The sequence below is a fragment of the Pelodiscus sinensis genome, chromosome 4 (genome assembly GCF_052426305.1).
Source record: "Pelodiscus sinensis isolate ZL-2025 chromosome 4, ASM5242630v1, whole genome shotgun sequence".
NCBI lineage: Eukaryota > Metazoa > Chordata > Testudines > Trionychidae > Pelodiscus > Pelodiscus sinensis.
In genome coordinates, this window is record NC_143055.1 from 24,701,634 (window position 1) to 24,721,952 (window position 20,319).

Genomic DNA, 20,319 nt, shown 5'->3' on the forward strand with positions numbered 1-20,319 from the left:
ACTCAGTTATTTTTCACTCAAGGAGATCCCCTTCCATAATTCTGGGCATGTCTATGTAAAACATCTCATGATATTTTCCCTTCATAAAATATGCTTGAAAGTGGTTGTACCTTGCCACGAAATGGCACGCTGTACAAATCAGATAAACATAATAGATTGACAAAGTGGCTTATGAGTATTTTTTTTTAAATGCCTAAATTCCATTTTCAAACGTGACTTATGTGCCGAAGTCCTATTTCCTTTTAGTTAGTTTGTAAGTCACGTTTGAAAATGTAATTTAAGTCCTAAGTGACTTGGACTCTTACGAAAATTTTACTTTATTTCTATACCTAATTTTTAATCTGGAGATTTCTGCCTGTGGTTTGGGATTATGATGGGTGGAGACAGATCAGTAACTTTATGGAACCTCCTTTTTTATCTCAGGGGAAACTGCTGCCTTAACACTTGGGATGGTCAATGGCTAATACCATGTTTCTCATAGAATTAACCTGATGGCAGGAACATATTTTCAGACGTCTTTTCCATTCTTATCTTTTCTGTGAGGTGCATCAGGGCTTATTTGATTGCTTAGTGATCAGAAGACCCACAACAGAACAATTCCACTATGACACATCAGAAGGGGAATGAAGGTTGAAAACCTATTTCCTGTCATTGAGCAAACAATTCTAACATGTTACCAGCCCTCTCTTTCAGAATTTCTATAGCAGATAATGTCTTAGATAAGTACTTGCAATGGACAGTAATGTATTAGCCTGAAATATATTCACAGTTGGACAGTTGGCCTAGTTTCAGTGAACTGAGCATCACTGAAAATCCATGTGCATGTAGAAGGAGGAGCAAGTGGTTGAGAATTGTAATCCTTCTGGTTGGTGGCTAGAGAGGAACAATTTGCTTTCTTAAGGATGAAAAGTAGAATGGGTAAAATTGTTGAGTGTGTAAAAAAAACTCTTTGCATTGGGAACATAGTGTGCTACACTGCTGCAAAAATGATGCTGCAGCAAGGCCAGATAGAGACCAGCCAAGGAAACTGCAGGGGCTTAGTCTGCACACACAAAAGAAAAAAGATAGTGAGTCATCCCTGTTTAGTATTCAGTCCTGTATGTGTGTGTGTGTGTGTATATATATATATATAATATTATCATTTTGGCTTCTCTCTTTTTACCAGGATTCTGAGTTGTTTTCTTTTGCCCAGTTTTATTCTGATGGCTGTTTTTTTGGGGGCATTAAAAATAGCTCAGCCTGATTTCCTCTGTAATCTTTTCCAGCATTTGAAATGCAGTTATTGGTAAGGTGACCAGACGTCCTCCTTTGAGGAAGACAGTCATCCTTTTGAGGGGCTTGTCTTCCCCAATAATTATGTCCTCCTTTTGTCCTCCTTTGAAAGAAATTGTCCTTCTTTTCCTACTTTGCCAAAAAAATATATCCCACTGTTTTTAAAGTATCATTATACTGCAGTTGAACCCCTGTTAAAAGGCTTAATATGCAGTAAAAGGACACTTAGGGTGTATCTAAACTACATGGCTCCATTGAGTAGGCTGATCGGCAAAGGGAAATGAAGCTGCGATTTAAATAATCGTGGCTTCATTTAAATTTAAATGGCTGCCGCACTGAACCGATAAACAGCTGATCAGCTGTTTGTTGGCTTAGCGCGCTAGTCTGGATGCTCCCGCGCCGACCTGAAAGCCCTTTATCGACCTCCCCGTTATGCCTCGTAGGATGAGGTTTACCGGGGAGGTCGATAAAGGGCTTTCATGTCGGCAGGGGAGCGTCCGGACTGCCCTGATCTGCCGACAAACAACAGATCGGCAGAGCGGGGCAGCCATTTAAATTTAACTGAAGCTGCGATTATTTAAATCGCGGTTTCATTTCCTTTGCCGAACAAACAAATCTCCATGGCTCCGTCGACGGAGCCATGTAGTTTAGATGTACCCTTAGAGGGTATTTATGAAATGTTATTGTTTATTTTGAGCCATTTTAATTTAATGTCAATGTGATTTTTTAGTTGACACAATTAACCCTAAAAATGTCGAAGAAAAGAAAATGCCATTTCAATGAGAATTTTAAAAAGGAATTTCCTTTCATCAGAATTGTGGATGAAACAAGAGATGATTCATTAGTGAAGTGTACTGTCTGTTCGGAGGAATTCAGTGTGGCAGTATATGGCCGATCCAGCATAACGAAGCATGTTTCATCAAACAAACATCAAAATTCTTTAACATCAGCATCAATGTCCCAGAAATTCCAGACTTCTTAGGAAGTACATCATTTGGAGAAGACGAAAAGAATTTAGCAGCTGCAGAAGGTCTGACTGCGTACCACACTGTGATGCACAATCAAAGTTTTTGGAGCATGGACTGTAGTCAAAACTGAATAGAGTACTTTATAATAAAAAATTCCATTGTGCCAGAACTAAAGGAGAGGCTATTATTCGCAACATTTTTCAAACTTACACACAAGAGAATTTGAAGAAAGATTTAGATTTACACTTCTTTTGGATGCTTCAAACCACGAAGAGACAAAGTTTTATCCAGTGTTAGTTCGTTACTTCAGTTTTGAAAATGGTATTCAAATCAAAGTTTTGAATTTGGAAGCAATTGATGGTGAGACATCTAAAATAATATCCAATCATATAAAAAAATTAGTGGATAATCATAATTTGAATGATAAAGTAATTGAAATGTGTGTCGATAACACAAATACTAATTTTGGCGGTGTAAATCGCAAAGGCAATAAAAATGTTCATAAGAAAATTATGCATTTACTTGGGAAAACGATTATTGGAATTGGTTGCAATGCCCATATTGTATCTAATGCCATCAATACAGCATCAAGCTTAATGTCCATCGATGTTGAAGTTGTGATACCTCAAATTTATTTACACTTTGAACAATTCACTATAAGAGTTACATCATTAAAGACTTTTTTTGCGAAGAAGCCTCAGTTGAATATAAAAAACTGTTGGGATATTTGAAAACAAGATGGTTAGCTTTAATGCCAACCATTGAACGAGTGCTGCAATTGTTCAAGCCTTTAAAATCATATTTTCTAAGTTTGGAAAAACGTCCACTGATCTTGAAAAACTTTTTAAAGAATGAATTTGCTGAAGTAGCTCTGTATTTTGTTCACAATCGAGCAACTTTGTTCCAGTCAGTTATAAAAAGTATTGAAAAAGAGCATATAACTTCTACAGAAGTGGAATTGCATATTTAACAATTAAAGGAGCAACTTCAATCACGTCTTGGGTCCAACTTCCTTCTATTGGTTGTAATTACTAATTTAAACAAATTACAAGAGAGCAATCCGGGAATGAAGAAAGAATTTACAAGAGAGGCGATGAGCTTTTATAAAAATGCTCTTGAATATCTAGAAAATTGGACTAAGCATGATGAACCAGTGTACGTGTTTGATTGGATTCTGCTGAATGAAGAAATTCAATGGAATAAAAATCATTGAAACAGTTTTATTCGTTAAAGAAAAATTTAGCATTAAAATAAATGACAATTTATTGTTCGACAAAGTATGAAGAATTAACAATATAATAAAAGACAATGGACTGAATGCGAAATTGATAAAAAATTGATCGAGATTTTTAATTTCTTAAAAGAGCGACAAATATTGAAGTTTTTAATGTTATATGATTGTTTTTGTTAAGTCTGTTTGTCTTATAATATCGTGATCATTTATTTACATGATTATTTATATACATATACAAGTATGGGTTTTTTTTGGTCAACTCAGTGTCCTCCTCGCACATTTTCAGATTCTGGTCACCTTATTATTGGGGACGAGTATTTTAGTACAGGCAGTCCCCGGGTTACGCGGATCCGACTTATGTCGGATCCGTACTTACGAACAGGGCTTTTCTTGCCCCGGAGGATGTGGGCGGCGGGGACCGCCCAGACGCGCTGCGGTCCCGCCGCCCACGTCCTCCGGGGTGAGAAAAGCTGCTCCGCGTCTCCCTGGTCTGCTGGGGGGGGGTGCAGCTAGTGAGCCCTCCCCCCCCAGCAGACCAGGCTTTTCTCGCGGACGCCTGTGGTAGAGCAGCTGGGGCACTGCCGGTTGGTCCCGCAGCACCGCTCCTCGGTGCTACTGGACCAACACGGCAGCACCCCAGCTGCGCTGCCCCAGGTGTCCTGATTCAGCCACTGCTGAACTGACCAGCAGCTGATTCCAGGAAGCCCGGGGCAGAGAAACTCTGCCTCAGGCTTCCTGTAGTCAGCCGCTGGTCAGTTTCAGCAGTGTCTGAATCTGGACGCCAGTTCCGACTTACATACAGATTCAACTTAAGAACAAACCTACAGTCCATATCTTGTACGTAACCCGGGGACTGCCTGTACTCTAAGTGCATATGATTCTAGGCATGTTGTTTTTTAATTATTTGCCATAAGGAAGATTGGCTGATCAGCCTCAGATTGCTTGGAAACTTACCCCTAGAATTACTCTCAATTAAAATTGATTTGCTACTGCTGCTCAACTGCTGTGTCAAGAGACAACCCCACCCCCGCCAATAATAAGACCCAGTACTGTTTCCAAATGTGCTGATTCAGCATAGGATAGGTCCTTTAGTGGCAGTTGTTGTATCTGAAGTTTTGTTCAGCTTTGATCTTCTTCACTCACCACTAAGGCCTAGTGCAATGTGGTTTTAGTCCAGTGTAATGGCAAGTGGAGGCCACAAATGAATTCACATGAGGTTATAGGCTAATTATAGTAAATCTTAAGCCGTCTGTACATCCACCTCCTTTTAAGAAGGCAGGTTAAAAAAAGGCTGCATCTGAAGTGTGTGAGGGTATGGATACAGGGCACTGCACTCCAGCAATTCCTGTCAATAGAATGGTTCCTTAATTATGCTGGGTATGGGAACAAGTGAGGATCCCATCTCATTCTTCACTTATTACACAAGTGAACTCCAATTGTCTGTGCAAACAGAACATGCAATAGAAAGCATGATCCCATAGCTGCCTCGAGGTGCGAATACTGTTGCCACTGCCCTGGAGCCATAATTCACACAAATGAACAGATCCTTTCTCTTTAAGTTATACTACAAAAACAGAGGAAGGTGAAATGTAATAAAGACATCAGTACACAGGCAGTTCAGCCAGGCTAAGGAGCTGAGCTCTATCAATAGGCCAACATCTATAGAAGTACCAAGGTCATGCTTTGGGTAGATTGATGGCAAAAGCATTCAAGCTATTGAAGTTGCAGTTTTAGGAATAATTTCCCTGAGGCTTGATTTATGCTTAGCTAGGCGGTTGCGTTATGTTTTTAAGTATTCAGCTGGCGTACACTAGAAGTATCTGGGGAAAGCAAAGAGACATTTTTTTTTATTTCTTGCCTGGAAACTGGCAAGATACATTTTAGAGGAAGACTCTTGCATTTCCTGAATCCTTTCTCTTCCTAGAATTACTTTCACAAATAAGCAGCATTCCACTTGTGGGCATAGAAGGTATGCTTGGTTCTGGCAAGGAGCTAGCAATGGTGGATATTGTTAACTGTGCGCTTCTTTGGCCAAATTTTCCAAGTGGCATCAAGCAGAACACTGAATTTTGTGCCTACTGTTTATGGTCAATGCATGTTTTTAGGCACCCGTCCCCGAATTTTCTTCATTTAGAATTACAGGCCTAAATTTAAAGGCCAGTTTTTTTGACACACCCTTTCTCAAATTTTAAAAGGATAAAGTTCAGCTCTGGTGTAAATTATAGCTCATAGAAAAACTCCTCTGAAGTTGGAAGGTATGAACCTTGTTAAAATGTGAGTTCCTTGCCTCCAAAAATCCTTGCAGTTTGTTAGACAAATTGTAGACAATGATAAATGAAGGGTGAGGGAAAAGACAACAGTAAATAGGAGATCAGAGGACTACTCTGTAACAGTCTGATTGGGCCTACTGGCTTTTCTGTGCCAGCTGAGCTCCATTTGCTACAGGCTATGCCTACTTCATATTATTTAGGAATCCTGTGTCATGGGACTGCTCTGCTACCTCTTTTGGAGAGCTCTCCAGCTGCTTTGTGCTGTTTCAGGGCAAAGCAGAAGGAACAGATGTCAAGGATCTAGGCCTGAGTGATTAAATAGGTCTTAAAACTAGCCTTGAAGGTCATTGACTCAGATTCAGTTTCAGACTAATGGAGAAGTGAATTTCAGAGTCAAGGGTAAAACCAGCCTCAGACTCTCTCTTTCATCCAGTATGAGCTTCTTAGCTTTAGTGTTTCATATGATCTCATCTGACCTTCTCTGTTATCTGTTCTACATTAAACCTTGAAAGTTTAAATGCAAATACATCTTCAAGACCTACTATTGCTCCTTCGTAAGCATAAAGGAGTTCTTTCTTTCACGGTGATAGGTGCAGCATTGGCCTACTCTGATAAAAAGTGCCTCTTTTTTCAGTTAATGCACAGAGGGTTTGTCTGCTGTCCTTCTCAGATATTATCATGTTTACTGTATACTCTACTATTTCATCTTGCTTTGCTCCTTGATATTTCTACTGCTTGACTGTTAAATGGGAGTCTCCTTTAACATCTGTCATTGAACTAATCAAATGGCACATCAGTGACTTAAGCTTTCAATAAACATGATTACAGATTATGTAGTTTTTAATTTTATTGGTATCATTAGCAACAGAGATGAGTAACAATCAAAGTTTTGCTGATTGCCTGAGACAGAAATAAGAAATAAGACTTATAGTGATGATAATAAAAATTAATTATAAAAAACTAAGCAAACACTAGAAACATAGGTCTCTGTTTATCACAATTCTTTAGGCACATTCTTAAGTGCACAAAGCAACTTGAGAGCTTTTCTGACTAGGGATGCATTCTGAATTATAGTGAAGTATTTGCTTGACATGCTTTGGTGAATTGGAGCTATAAAGATTAACCCACTTTCCTTCTAGCCAAGTAAAAATCTTCAAAGGACCAGATCCTGCTTAATATTGGTGTTTTGTGTGTACAAGAAAAGCAAGAATGGGCTCCAAATACCAACTGTTTCTTTCTACCCAGCTGCGTGTTTTTCAAGAAAGTTGGTGACACAGGGATGGCGCAGCACTGTGAAAATGTTTAACAAAGCAGGAGAGTGGCACTGGCCTGTTTATGAGGAAGCCACAATTTGGGCCTCTTACAATTTAAACCATATTGGTCATTCTGTATAGTGTGAAGAACTTGCTGAAATTCAGATTTAAATTGGTTGCCAGGAAGTGCTGGGTCTTCCATTATCTGACAATTAAATTTAATTTGTTCCTCTCAGTTTCCCAGCTGACTCCCTCCCTCGCCCATTTCTTTTCTCCCTGTGACTGGAGGGATGTTACCTGGCCACTGCCCCTTGAATAGTCACTTGAAATGTGTATTAACTTCATCACTACATTTTAAACTTGGTCTATGGTTCCACTTTATTTATTAGGTCCCATTGAGAGCAACTGGTTCACCTCTCTTTAATCCAGGTGAATGAGCCCATTTGAAGTTAGGTGGGGAGGATATGTTATTTTTGGAATAAGAGGAGGGGAAGGCATAACATGTCAGTTTCCATATACCCTCTATACTTTATACTCTTAAAGGTGTGCAAATAATACCCTGTTCCTGGCTGTTGTTGGAGAGAAAAGGATAGCTCACCACTGATAGGGCCATGCTATGTCAGTAGTTCCAAAAGCTGGTGGACGGAAACTTCTTGCTTCATGATTTTTGTATTTTCTCTCTAGGACCTCCTGCTCCAGTTGGTTCAGTCTATATTATTAAAGCTGTGGGAAAAAGCAGCATGATGATTAGCTGGGAGAGACCCGTAGTAGATGAATTAGGATGTAGCAATGGAACTTTCATTACAGGATACAGGGTATGTTTAAATACAAAGTAAAACACTACATAAAATGCTTTGTGCCATCATAAACAGGAGTTTTTTCACATGGATAATTTTTTGGTTTCATATACTTAGTGTTAATTTTGGATGCTTCCAAATACAGCACATTGATTTATAAACACTCAATAAAATCCATAAAGCCATTTTTATTACAAAGGCAGATTTGACATTTTTGTTCAAAGATTATTGATACACAAGTTACTGAATTTACTTTAGAAAACAAATAGAAAAATATTCTATCCTGTATTAGCCTTGATGTTCCTTAGATAGCATTACATTTTAAAATGCCATGAATATTTCTTTTTCATGGGTCTAACTAAACTTAAAATTCCCATGAATGAATCTAAAAATAGTAAGGGGTCATTATGAATTGCAGAAGTGCAGGCACTTTACAGTGCTGTAACTTTCTGGCTTGGGTGGGAAAAAACACCCCCCAAATGCAGCTGTAAAGCACCCGTGTGAACCAGGCTACAGCCCTGGGAGCCATGTTCCCACCACTTTTAGCTACTCCCTTCCTGGAGGTGGTTTATATAGAGGGCTGGGAGAACTCTCTCCCAGCGCTCCTGCCATGGCCATGCTTTCAGTTTAAAAGTGCTGCTGCTGCTGCACTTTAAAGTAAAACCAATTCCTCTTATTATTAGGGGACAAGATTATTGCTTTGCCAATAATTAAAAGTTTGTTAAGAGCATTTCATTTTTGAGCAAGGTGACAGACTGAGGAAATCCTTTAGGTAACTGCAGAGTAGATCAGCAGTACAGTGCTGGCTTTTGTAGACCTGGAAGGCAAGTACTTCTTAGGGGAACAAGGTACTTCAGTCTCTGCTCCAGTTCTTTGGTTTTCCCTGGATGCTGAATTGCCATGTTTAGTGATACGTTTTGTCCCCTCACCCGCACCAACACATTTCATAAGAAGGAAGGTGGCAAGTAGTTTTCCCCCTTCATAATTCTAAGGTACAAAGAGGGCTAATAAAAAATAAAAATATATGCTACAGCAATAAGAAAAAGATTTCATTTGTCATGGTTAACAGGATATACAAGACACTGTCAATAATAACAGACGATGCTCTGCAGTATAGCATGCTGCCTCACTAAGAGCACGTAACTTTAATATGAGGTACATCTATAGCTTAAGGGGTGAATATAATTTAATTATAAGAATATTTCATTATATTTGCCATCATTTGAAAAAAAGATATTGTATGGTAATCTGGCAAGAATAAATTCAATAATTCTAACTGGTACCAAATGGTACCTTTTTCTTCTTTAAAAGGTTATAAACAACCCCCCTTTTAAGTGGCTTTTGAGAAGACTGTTCCATTGTCAATTTGTAATTGTGTAACATATATCATCCTAATTGCATCAAAGATTAATGCATTTAAGACCTGTGGGTATATGGTATGTGTTCCCTTTAGGCTGTAGTTAAAATGGTATAATATTAATACTTCTTCTATAGCAATTATATGCTTAATCAATTTTAAAGAGATGTGGTTCTGTCTTCCCATCTCCTTTACTGTAGTTTCTGTGAGAGTAATAAGTTACCACACATTTCTTTTATTCATGTTTGCACCAAATTCATGTGTATATATAAGCTGAGCTCACTGATAAATTTTTAAAGGGTTGCGATTGCAATCTCCTAACCAAGGATTTGATTATGTCTTACTGAAGACAATGGAAAAACTCCTCTTGATTTCACTAGGGACATGTACAGTCTCCAACATACAGTATGTACATATTTTGCAGGCTTATAGTAGACATAGGTATATATTTTATATGTGTGGGCTTTAATTGAAACTGCCTTGCCTTAAATTGTACCTTACATAACGGTAGGGCAGTAGTTTGGAATGCTGTTTATATTTCCCACTTTATTATTGTATATGTACTAGACTTTAGATCTTTTGGAAAAAAGATTGTTGTATAAGACCTTTGACTGTGATACTCCTGTGGGAACACTGTGCCAAGTTAAAAAAATGCTCCAACCCTGAAGTGCTTGCTCAATGCCATTTTCTGCTGAATAATTCCTTACTCCTTGAATGGTCCCATTGAAATCAATTACTGCTTGAAAAGTCCCACCTACATTCCTATTGGTCTACATTCCTATTGGTCACTCCACCTGGCTAGGTGTAGTTAACCCTTTAATCCCCAGGCTGCTGGCTAACCCTCATAATCATGACACCTGCTAAGAATGAAATCATTGGCAGAGAGCCAGGACAGTCACCCTAAATGAGATGTTGTAAAATTTAAATCACTATTGAATAGGCACCTACAAATTCACAGCTCCAGTAGGTAAAATTCCAAATTGCCTCCACAACCTAAATTAGATAATTCAAACAAGTTATTTATTTTCTTGTTAACCTTTTGTTAAACTTTATATTACACTGCAGATATATACAGATGGGGAATTTCACAAATCTGTCATGAGTTCAGCATGCACGAAGGTAAGCAGAGTTTTTTGTGGAAAGATTTTAGTTATTAATATGTAATTTGGAGAAACCACTGGGCTGCATAATTCGGTAGACCGTACAGTGATGGTGGTGGGGGTATGTTATTCCCTTGATTACAGTGTAATTTAGAAGACAGTGATGCTTAGCGTCATCCTTTTGCAGCAATATCATTAATAGAAATAATCTCTGGATGTTGTGTTAGAATCAAGAGCAAGAACCCGAAACAAGACAATTGTACCTGGTATTACTTACATATCTTCTTATCATTTGCCTGAATATGGCTGATTGTTTTATCCACTCTACTGAGCTGCTTATGAATTGCAAGACACTGCAAGGTTAGATCCTAGGACATCATGTATGATGTGCATCATCAAGCACACATTAATTCTTCCTAGGTTTGGTGTGCGTTGTCCTACGAGCTCTTAAAAATCTTCCATCAGATGCTGATTGGCTTTTCATAACCAGCCAGATGAAAACAGGTCAGCTTCTTTCCACCAGCATGATTCCTGGTTAGTCTTTTCAACATTAATCATTGGGTGTGAAAGCCAAGTTTCATTCTCAGTCAACTATTGGCAGCAATTTCATAGTATCATTTCCAGTTATTACTTAAAATCTACAAAGGCTAGCGCTGTCATGTAAGGCAGCAGAGATTAATGGATCACGTGACTCTCAAATAGTAAAAGCTCTATTGTCCAGCACTCAAATAACCAGAAAGCTCAATTAGCCGGCATTTCTGGTATCTCCCAAAACAAATCTTCAGTCTACTAAGAGGGCAAAATATACTGCCCAGTATGTTACACTGTTGCATATTTCACACTCTACTTTTATGTAAAATAGGCAGAAGACAAGCAAGCTAAAATCAGGGATTTATTAAAAAATAGCAGCTCCCAACTAGTGCCATGGGCCATTACAGATTCAGCCCAATCTCCTACACCTTCTAAGTCTACAGTAATAATTGACAGGGCTCGACAATTAGGACAATCTACTCGCCCATGGTGAGTAGATTTTAGCCCAGTGCAACCACGCAGTGCGGTCAGCGCATGCACAGCGTGCGATTCCACGTGGCTGGCGAGCAGGGCTCGCCGCCGCTTGGCAAGCCCTGATGACTGACGTTGATGATGACCCTGAGACACTGCAAGATCCTGAAATGCCTTCTGAATCATCCAAGAAAGATTACGTTATGTTCAGTAGAATTTTAGCATTAAGAGCATTTTTCGTGATTCTGGGTGTACGCCATGCACTGCTCGTAGTAATAAATAGAGTGGAATGAGGTGTACCGGTAGTTCGGAATAGAGAGCCCAATCTGAACTACCTACTCCGTGCCATATGTAGCCGCGGGCACGGTATCCGCACTAACGGGCATTTAAAAATGGCGGCGCCCGGCAAGATGCAAATGAAGCCCGGGATATTTAAATCCCGGGCTTCATTTGCAACCTCGGATGCCTACATTAGCCTCCCTAGTTCGAACTAGGGTGGTAGTGTAGACATACCCTGAGTCTATAAGGTGCCAAAGGACTCCTTGTTGCTTTTGCAGATTCAGACTAACACGGATATTCCTTTGATACTTGACACCATTGGTACGTGTAACTCTCAATTAACCAGAATGTTTGTTTAATCAGCACCTTCCATTCCCCCAACACGGCAGATAACAGATTTTATTGTAATTTGTTTAATGTAATATTTTGCTATGCTTTTTCATACATGTCTCTCACTTTCCAGACATCTTAATTATCCTTGACTCAGTATGAAATTTATAAATAAATATGTGTATACTTTGTACTTAGTATACCTGTGTGTTCCGGTGAACACATTGCTTTTCAGAATTAAATAGTATGATTTTTCTTATGTGACCATTAGCCTATATATATTCTAGGTGCAGCGATACCATATTAATTTTATATTTTGCCCATTATGTAGGCAGTTATGTTAACTGAATGATATTCTGCCTTTCCCACAACTCTTGTTCACTTTGTTGAGATGTTCTGAGAAATACATACTTTGCAAGCTTTTGGCAGAAGCAAATATAAAGCTATCAAAGGCACGATGCATCTGTTGTATGCCCTAGTACAAATACCTTCACAGGCAACTGATTTTTAAATCCAAAAAAGAGATAAGGAAATTATAGAATAAGTTAGGGAACTGGTACAAACTAGGGAGGTAAAATCCTGATTAATTGGCTAACTGATTAAACGTATTGTTTAATGGTTAACCGATTAAAAGGGGGTAACTGAGGGCCCTCTCACCCACCACTGGGCTGGAACACTCCACCCTCTTCTCTCTCCCCCCCGCCCCCGCTCCCGCCCCTGAACTGGGCTGGAACATCCCAGTCAGAGCAGCCCTTCCCTGCAGAATGTCCTGTCCCATCGCAGACAGAGAGTGCTCCAGCCAGGATCTGGAGCAGCCCCTGCCAGAGGGCCTGCCGTGAGGCTGGAGCAGCCCAGCCCCACCAGTTAACCAGTTAAATCTTCACATCCCCAGTACAAACTGAGGGTTGGATCTTAGTGATGTATATAAGATGAATTACAGGCTGTGGGAAACAAGTGTCTGAAGAATTAGTATAATATTAATTCTTTCCTATTTGCACTTTACTGCTTTGTCTGTAGAAAATAAATTGGAAAAGATTAGTTATTTGGTCTCTCAAACATGTTTTGTAATGAACTACAAGTGTAATAAATCAATTGGCTATTTTTTGACAGCACTGATTATGTGGATTATTTTTCTCTGTCTTCCTGTTTATGTATGTACCATATATGTGTAGTTAATATGCATGTAAAAGATAGATGTGATAAATTTCAGAGAGATGTGATAAATTAATTTTTGTGCACCTTTGACTGCCTCACCTACAATCTACTCAAAGGACTAATTTCAACATTCTAGATTACTGAGCAAAATCAAACAGCTGCCATTAAAAGATAAAACAAAATAAAAATGCAGCCTACTAGAGAAATATTTCTTTCTCCAGCTCCTTCCTCACCATGTGGAATTCTGCCTCTCACATACAAATTATCACTACCCAAGGCATAGTGTGAGCAAGATTTCCTCCTGGACCAGCAATGGATATTTTAGATGTAAAAATATCAAATTTCAAGTCCAGAATATTATTTAACTCTCTAACTTTGGATAGGGAAATTTCCAGTTTTCTAATGTGACTCTGCCCTTTTTCTAGCCCTAAAAGGGATTGAGATCTCAGAATTGAAAGCCATGACATTTTTAGGAATGGAAAAGTTGCTTTAGTTCATTTTAAGGCTTTTTATGACTTCTTCCAAGTCCTTTACATCTTGGTTCAAGGGGTCATAAATATACTCCACTGAAACCTATAGGTGCATCACACCCCACCACAAAGAGGGAGAAGAGAAAAAAGAAAAGATACTTTAAAATATTTCTATAGCATATGTAAATTGTTTTTCTTATGTAATGTGACATATACAGAATATGTGAGCAGGTGGTGGGAATGGTGCAAAGGCTTTATCGATATGATTTAAGATGACCTGCATTACTCAAGAGTGGCTTTGACATAATGTGACCATCCCAAATTTATGCTAGTAAAACTTGTATAACATTTCACCTTGTCCTCATTCACGTACTCCTTGTTTTACACAGGCACACACGAGCACGCAGTATGCCAAATTCTTTGCTGATGTAAAAACGCAAAACTTTACTGAAGTCAAAGAAGCTGTGCCCATTTATACCTGTGAAAAAATGACCTAATTAGTATTACATATAATTCTGTATTAATCAGTTATGATAATATGAATTATATTCCTCTACTGTATGACTTGAATCAATTTCTAAAATGGAGATCTCCTCTCATTTCAGACTATCTTAGAAAATCTGGATCTCTCTGTGCCATTTCAAATCAGTGTTGAGACTGTTGGTTCTTCTGGTTTGGTTTCTGAGAAGAAGACTGTTCAGTTTAGTTGTCCTTTAGCAAACCAGGAACCTTCATCGTTTGCCACTAGTGATTTTCCTGAAGACCAAAAGCCTGATGCCAGCTCCCATGAGGTAGCAGCAACTACACGTGTATTATCAATGGAAAGTTTTACCCTTGGGTCATTCCTGACTTGAATATGTTTTGCTATCTTTCATGACAACCACCTGTTTACTAAATGCATGTTGGTGTCTTAATGAGGAAGCACTGTAGTACCAATGAATCTGTGGGTTATCTATGATACACTATACATCAATTAGTTCTACAGAAACAAAAAAGCATTATTCTGCTCCATTTTTGTTAATGCATATTATGATTGTTAATGAATATGTACCTTGCACACACATAATAGAGTTTCATTGTCTTAGAAAAGGAAATTCATAGTGTAACTATGTGGGTGGAAGTGCTCCTGGAGTTAATGGTGAATATTGGGATTGTGGGTATCTGCAGAGCTAGCTTTTTGTCCCTCTCAATTTTGGGGAGTAAAATTATCCCATGAGATTAAAAGTGAGACAGGTTTGGCTTTGGTATTGACTAATGAAGCGATTATCTGGATTGTAGAGGTAAGGGTATCTTGGATCAGTAATTGTGAACTGATTGAATTCACTACACCATAGAGAAGGTTTATTAGTAAGGAGCTGTGCAAAGGCATTCAGCTATGAGAAAGCACAGCTGGAGAAATTAAGACTATTAATATTCATGGATTAGAGATATAAGGAACTAAAAGTCTGGAGTATTTTAGGAACCACTGTAAGTAAAAGACACACGATAAATTTCTCTTTCCCTGTGAAAGAATATAAGTAAAACCATGGTATATTTTGTGTAGAAAGGAGAGTAAGGTTGGCCTGGTGGTTAAAGTGTTAGTAGAGATGTTCCCAGATTTCAGAGTTTGGTTTCAGATTAATCTCTTAGTCCAAATGTTCCCGAGCATGTGGGTGTTGGTTATTGGCATTCCATTTAAAGGCAAGCAAAACACATACCCCAAACATTAGAAAAACTCAGGTTCACGCAGCTCACTAGGGAAATAAACTGAAGCATCCTTCCCCAAGAATGTCTTACCTTTAATTCCTAGGTGATATAATCTGGACTCAGGAGGGGTTTTTTTGTGAACCCTTCACATGGCGCTATTTGAGATAATAAGCAGTTTTCTCTGCACAGATTTTCCTCCATTCTGTACAGGCAGTCCCCGAGTTACGCGGATCCGACTTATGAGACCAGCAGACCAGGGAGACGGGGAGCAAAGCCTTGGAGGACACCGGCAGCGGGACAGCCGCGGCGTGTCTGGGCTGTCCGCTGCCCGCGTGCTCCGCGGCTTTGCTCCCCGACTCCCTGGTCTGCTGGTCTCCAGCAGACCAGGGAGACCGGGGAGCAAAGCCTCGGAGGACGCCGGCAGCGGGACAGCCGCGGCGCATCTGGGCTGTCCCGCTGCCCCCGTGCTCCGCGGCTTTGCTCCGGACGCCTGTGGTAGAGCAGCTGGGGCGCTGCCGGTTGGTCCCGTAGCGCCGCTCTGGGTGCTACTGGACCAACCCTGCAGCACCCCAGCTGCTCTGCCCCAGGCGTCCCCAAGTCAGCCGCTGCTGAAACTGACCAGTGCTGACTACAGGAAGTTTGGTGTTTCTCAGTCTTAAAGTTTAAGAAACACTGGCTTAGATGTTGTACTCCGTTCTCGTGTTTCATTTCTCTTCGTGTGTTGTTCTGCTTCTCTACATTTTATACTTATCCAGTTGTTTCTCTCTTTCTTTGCTTTCTGTTTTCTCTCTCTGGCCAGCCTGTTGCACTTAGCTCTTGGCTTATCTCCTCTTTTTATTCTCATTCATTTTATTACATGTGTCACTCACCTCTACCTCCATTATCCATTTTATTTTTTTTCATTTTTGCCTTGTAGTTCAATACTTCTTTAGCTGCTCTGAAAATCCTTTTTTTTACACTGTTCCAAGGCTCTTCAATTTTCATTTCTTCTTTCACCAGATATGTGAACTTTTTACACATCTGCTTTGTATTCTTTCCTGAAATCTGGTTCTTTCAATTTGTCCTCTTCATCCATCTTATTTCTTGGCACTTCTTTATTGATTTCAGTTTCAAGTTAATTGATACCAGCATTAATTTATGATCTTATTCAACATTGCCTACAATGATCTGCATAGCAACATACTTGATTTCTATAAGTAATATAGAAATATAAATTCTATTATATGTCTCATTTGCCCATAAGCTGATATCCATGTCCACTTCTGCTATACCTTTTTTTTTTCAAATAGCATGTTTGTCATCACCAGGTTGTTGCACAGACAAAAATTTGGTAACTTTCTCCTCTTCAATTTTATTCCTCTACTTCATACATGCCTGTTGCATCGGCACTGGAATTCTAATCTGATCCCAGTTTTGCATTAACATCCCCCATCACCAGTAACTTATCTTAAAACTATTTGTATTTGTTTTCTGTGCATTATTATAAATTTTGTCAATTTCTTTGGGTGCTGCTGCTGTCAATACATGAACTTGTACTAATGTAACTGGACTGGATTTGATTCTGAATCTGTCCTTCACCATACAAGGAGATATTGTGTTAAATGGCATAAGAGCCTGTCTTGCCTTCAGCTTCAGAACCAATATCACTCTATCCTATTTTTCCATCTTAACCTCCCAATGTCACGATCTTATCTTCATCATGGTAGAATTCTTCTTTACTGTTCCACCTTGTTTTGCACAGACTGACTGATTTCTCACTAATATCTTTTCAGTTCATACATCATCATTACAAGTGCTTCACCTTGTATAATGTTCCTACGTTCCAGGGTGCTAATAATGTCTTATTCTTCAAGTTCATCATGTAGTTCCCTGTTCTACATGGTGTTAATGTTTGTATTTGTTTTGCTCACATATTTTTGCCAGCCCACCTCCGCTTATGATTAGTGGAAATGGTCTTTTATGTCCAGGTGATGACCAAGCCAGTTTACTCTTCTTTCTCTTTCCAGTCTTCATGCCGTTTCTGTGGCCCCCTATTTGCCAGGTTTTCAACCATGACTCATTGGCTTTGTGATTGACTAGTGTATTATAATCTGTCTGCAATACTGTTCTAAGCTATCCACTAGCTTGCTCTGGCACCATTTCCATCGATGTTGATCTTTGAAAATTGTTTTGCTGTTCTGCTAACTTCACAAAAGTGCGTGTGTGTGTGTGTGTGTGTGTGTGTGTGTGTGTGTGTGTGATTTGTGCTTGTTTGTTAGCTTTCAGCCACTATGTGGAACATTATCCACATATAATCCACATACAATCATTTTAGCATATTACACAAATGTCTTTTTAGTATGACCAGCTACTAACTGACTGCAGATTAGGGCAGACAGATTTATCCTGGGCTGGTGGTTGCTTTGATGAGGCTACCCTTTCTCTTTAACCTATTTGCTGTAATGGATGAAATAAGAAGACTTAAATGACAAACACACACTATACACAAACTGTTAATTTACAAAACTAGCTACTAGCAAAACAAAGTCACTGATGAATCAAAGGCGCCATTTTGGGTGGGTAGTGGGGGCAGCAGCCGTGTGCTCCGGGATGCAGCTTGCTTTTCATCCTGTTCCTGGACTATCAGGGAGTGAGGGGAAAGTGCTTGCAATCCGTGTATGCCTCTCACACCTGGCTGGTGAAGGGATGAAAAGCAAGCCGCATCTCTAAATGGTGCCTTTGCTGATGATGTATGACAGATTTCAGTTATTTGTGCCTTTTTCAGTCCAACTTCGTATAATCCCTTAAGCGTCTGCCTTCTGCACCTTTCTTTACGAGCAAAACACAGTTTTTCTTGTACATATTTTTAAGTCAAAACCTCAATGATAGGATATTCCCAAAGTGGTACTAATTCATCCGTGATGTTTGCTTCATTGATTTCAGTGGGATTTGGCCCAATCTGTTTTAGAGCTGTATTTATAATATATCAGAATCCCTTGGTCCATTAATCTTTAAAGTTTTCTATTCATGCCCATAAATACATTAATTCAGCTAACAGCTCTTCCCAGCTATCTTGATTATGCAGGTCACACGCAGGTTGCTATAGTAACCCTGTAAACTACATTAGAAAGAGAAGAATCTATATATACATATGTAACACCAGGACTCGTCAATATATAAGGCACACACTCACTGATTAATGTAAAGGGTGGGTAAATCATTGGATTAGGCCGTTGACTTGCTGTTTATGCGAGAGTGTTCTGAAGGCTAAAACTTGAGATGGTTTTTCATGTGGGACAGGATACTAATTACGAAGATGCCATTCATTGAAGAGTCCTGGTGTTATGACATATTATTTTAGTTTGTTGCAGTCTACAATTATATATCTTTGGAAGATGATCCTAAATTTCACCTCAGCTATGAACTTAACTTCAAGGAAATAGATGATTGGGTAGATTTGACCAAGAAAGGATGGTTTTTGTGAGGCAAAGGTAAGTCCACTAAATTATTGCACAAAAGGCTACACTTGAATACTGATGACATACCAAACTATAGAAAGTTAAATGCAATACTAATAGAGGGCCAGGTAGTTTCCTACTATAGGAAAAGCTGCTTGAGTAAGGTTAGACAAACTTAAATTGTTGTTATTCCATTCAGGAGAGCAGTAGCAATAGCAACATTGATGGGAAATGATGAGGAAAATAATGTAATACAGATGCATCTGAACTGTAATTCCATTTAGAATTCCAGAGTAAAGCTGCTCTACTATGAAATAACTCTCAAGTGTAAGCTGGCTAAATGAAACAGAGGTAAAATTGTTCTCTCTTGTGAACCTACTTGACACCTTCTGTTTTACAAAGAAGCCATTTCATTTCTTTGAAGGATCTCAGCTCTCTTCTTTGTGTGTCCCACTGAAAGGCCAGATCATTTTTGCTACCTTCTTTGTTGAGACTGTCAACTAGTTCTCTGAGAGAGTTTTGGCTGCATTTTACATTTAGAAGGGGGGAAAGGACCCTGCATCAGAAATGCAGCTTGTATTGCATTCCTTCCCTCCAAATACAAAGGTTGTTTTGTTTGTGCTCAGGATCCTACTAAAAAGTTTGCCTGTGAAATTAACTCTGCCTTGAGAATGGGAAATGGCTAGAGCACATGGCCCCAGGCTGTTGGATGTTGTTTCCTTCACTGCTACTCCCTTTCACATACTAAAAGGACTTTTTCCACATTAACTAGTTTTTGTATGGGGTAAATTGTGCCTCACAGCTGCTGATAAGCTTACAAAAAAGCATACACTTTTGCTGAAGCCCTGATAGGAATGATTCCATGATCCCACTGAACAGAAAAGGGAATACTTTCCCCATATTTTGGTCTCTTTATTTTAGTGGTTTTAAGAAATAGCTGTTTTGGTTTTTTAATCAGTCCAGTTTTTATTCTTTTTTAATACAAAACTGTAGAATAAAAGCTGGTCAAAAATATTCCACTGAAATGAAATTTTATCAGGAAGTGGGTGTAAAATGGAATTTTGAATTCCCCATTTCTATTTATTTCCTGCCAGCTCCAGCCAACATCCCAGATACCACATGGGGAGAGGAACTTTTTAAATGAATGAACATTGAAACTAGTCTAGCACCTGTTGAAGTTGATAGAAATGTTCCCATCAGCTTTAATATGAGAAGATATTAAACTCTGTTGATACAAGATGTGACCCTGAACATTTCTTATACACATTGCAAATACACTGTTAGCATCAAGTCTACTCCCAAGAATAAGGATTCATAGGAACTGGCTTATAGAATCATAGTATACTAGACCTGGAAGAACCTCAAGAGGTCATCAAGTCCAGATCCCTACACACATAGCAGTACCAAGCACCAGCTAGATCATCCCTGACAGATGTTGTGTAACTTGCTCTTAAAAATCTCCAATGATGGAGATTCCACAATCCTAGGCAATTTATTCCAAGGTTTAATCACTGTCACAGTTAGGAAGTTTTTCATAATGTCCAACCTAAACCTCCCTTGCTGCAATTTAAGCCCATTGTATCTTCTTATATCATCAGAGGTTAAGGAGAACAATTTTTCTCCCTCTTCCTTGTAACAATGTTTTAGGCATTTGAAAGCTGTTATCATGTCCCTCTCAGTCTTCTCTTTTCCAGACTAACAAATCCAGT

At 39.1% G+C, this 20,319-nt stretch overlaps 1 protein-coding gene across 2 annotated transcripts in view; it reads left to right on the top strand.

The window, feature by feature from the left end:
* The window catches only part of C4H4orf50 (chromosome 4 C4orf50 homolog), a 113,069-nt gene that overhangs the window by 66,457 nt on the left and 26,293 nt on the right, over positions 1 to 20,319 (top strand). For both annotated transcript variants that reach the window (XM_089777800.1, XM_075930756.2), the window contains 3 exons: positions 7,682 to 7,812; positions 10,217 to 10,270; positions 14,093 to 14,278. In XM_089777800.1, coding sequence (XP_089633926.1) covers positions 7,682 to 7,812; positions 10,217 to 10,270; positions 14,093 to 14,278 — 371 coding nt within the window. The remainder of the gene's footprint in view (positions 1 to 7,681; positions 7,813 to 10,216; positions 10,271 to 14,092; positions 14,279 to 20,319) is intronic.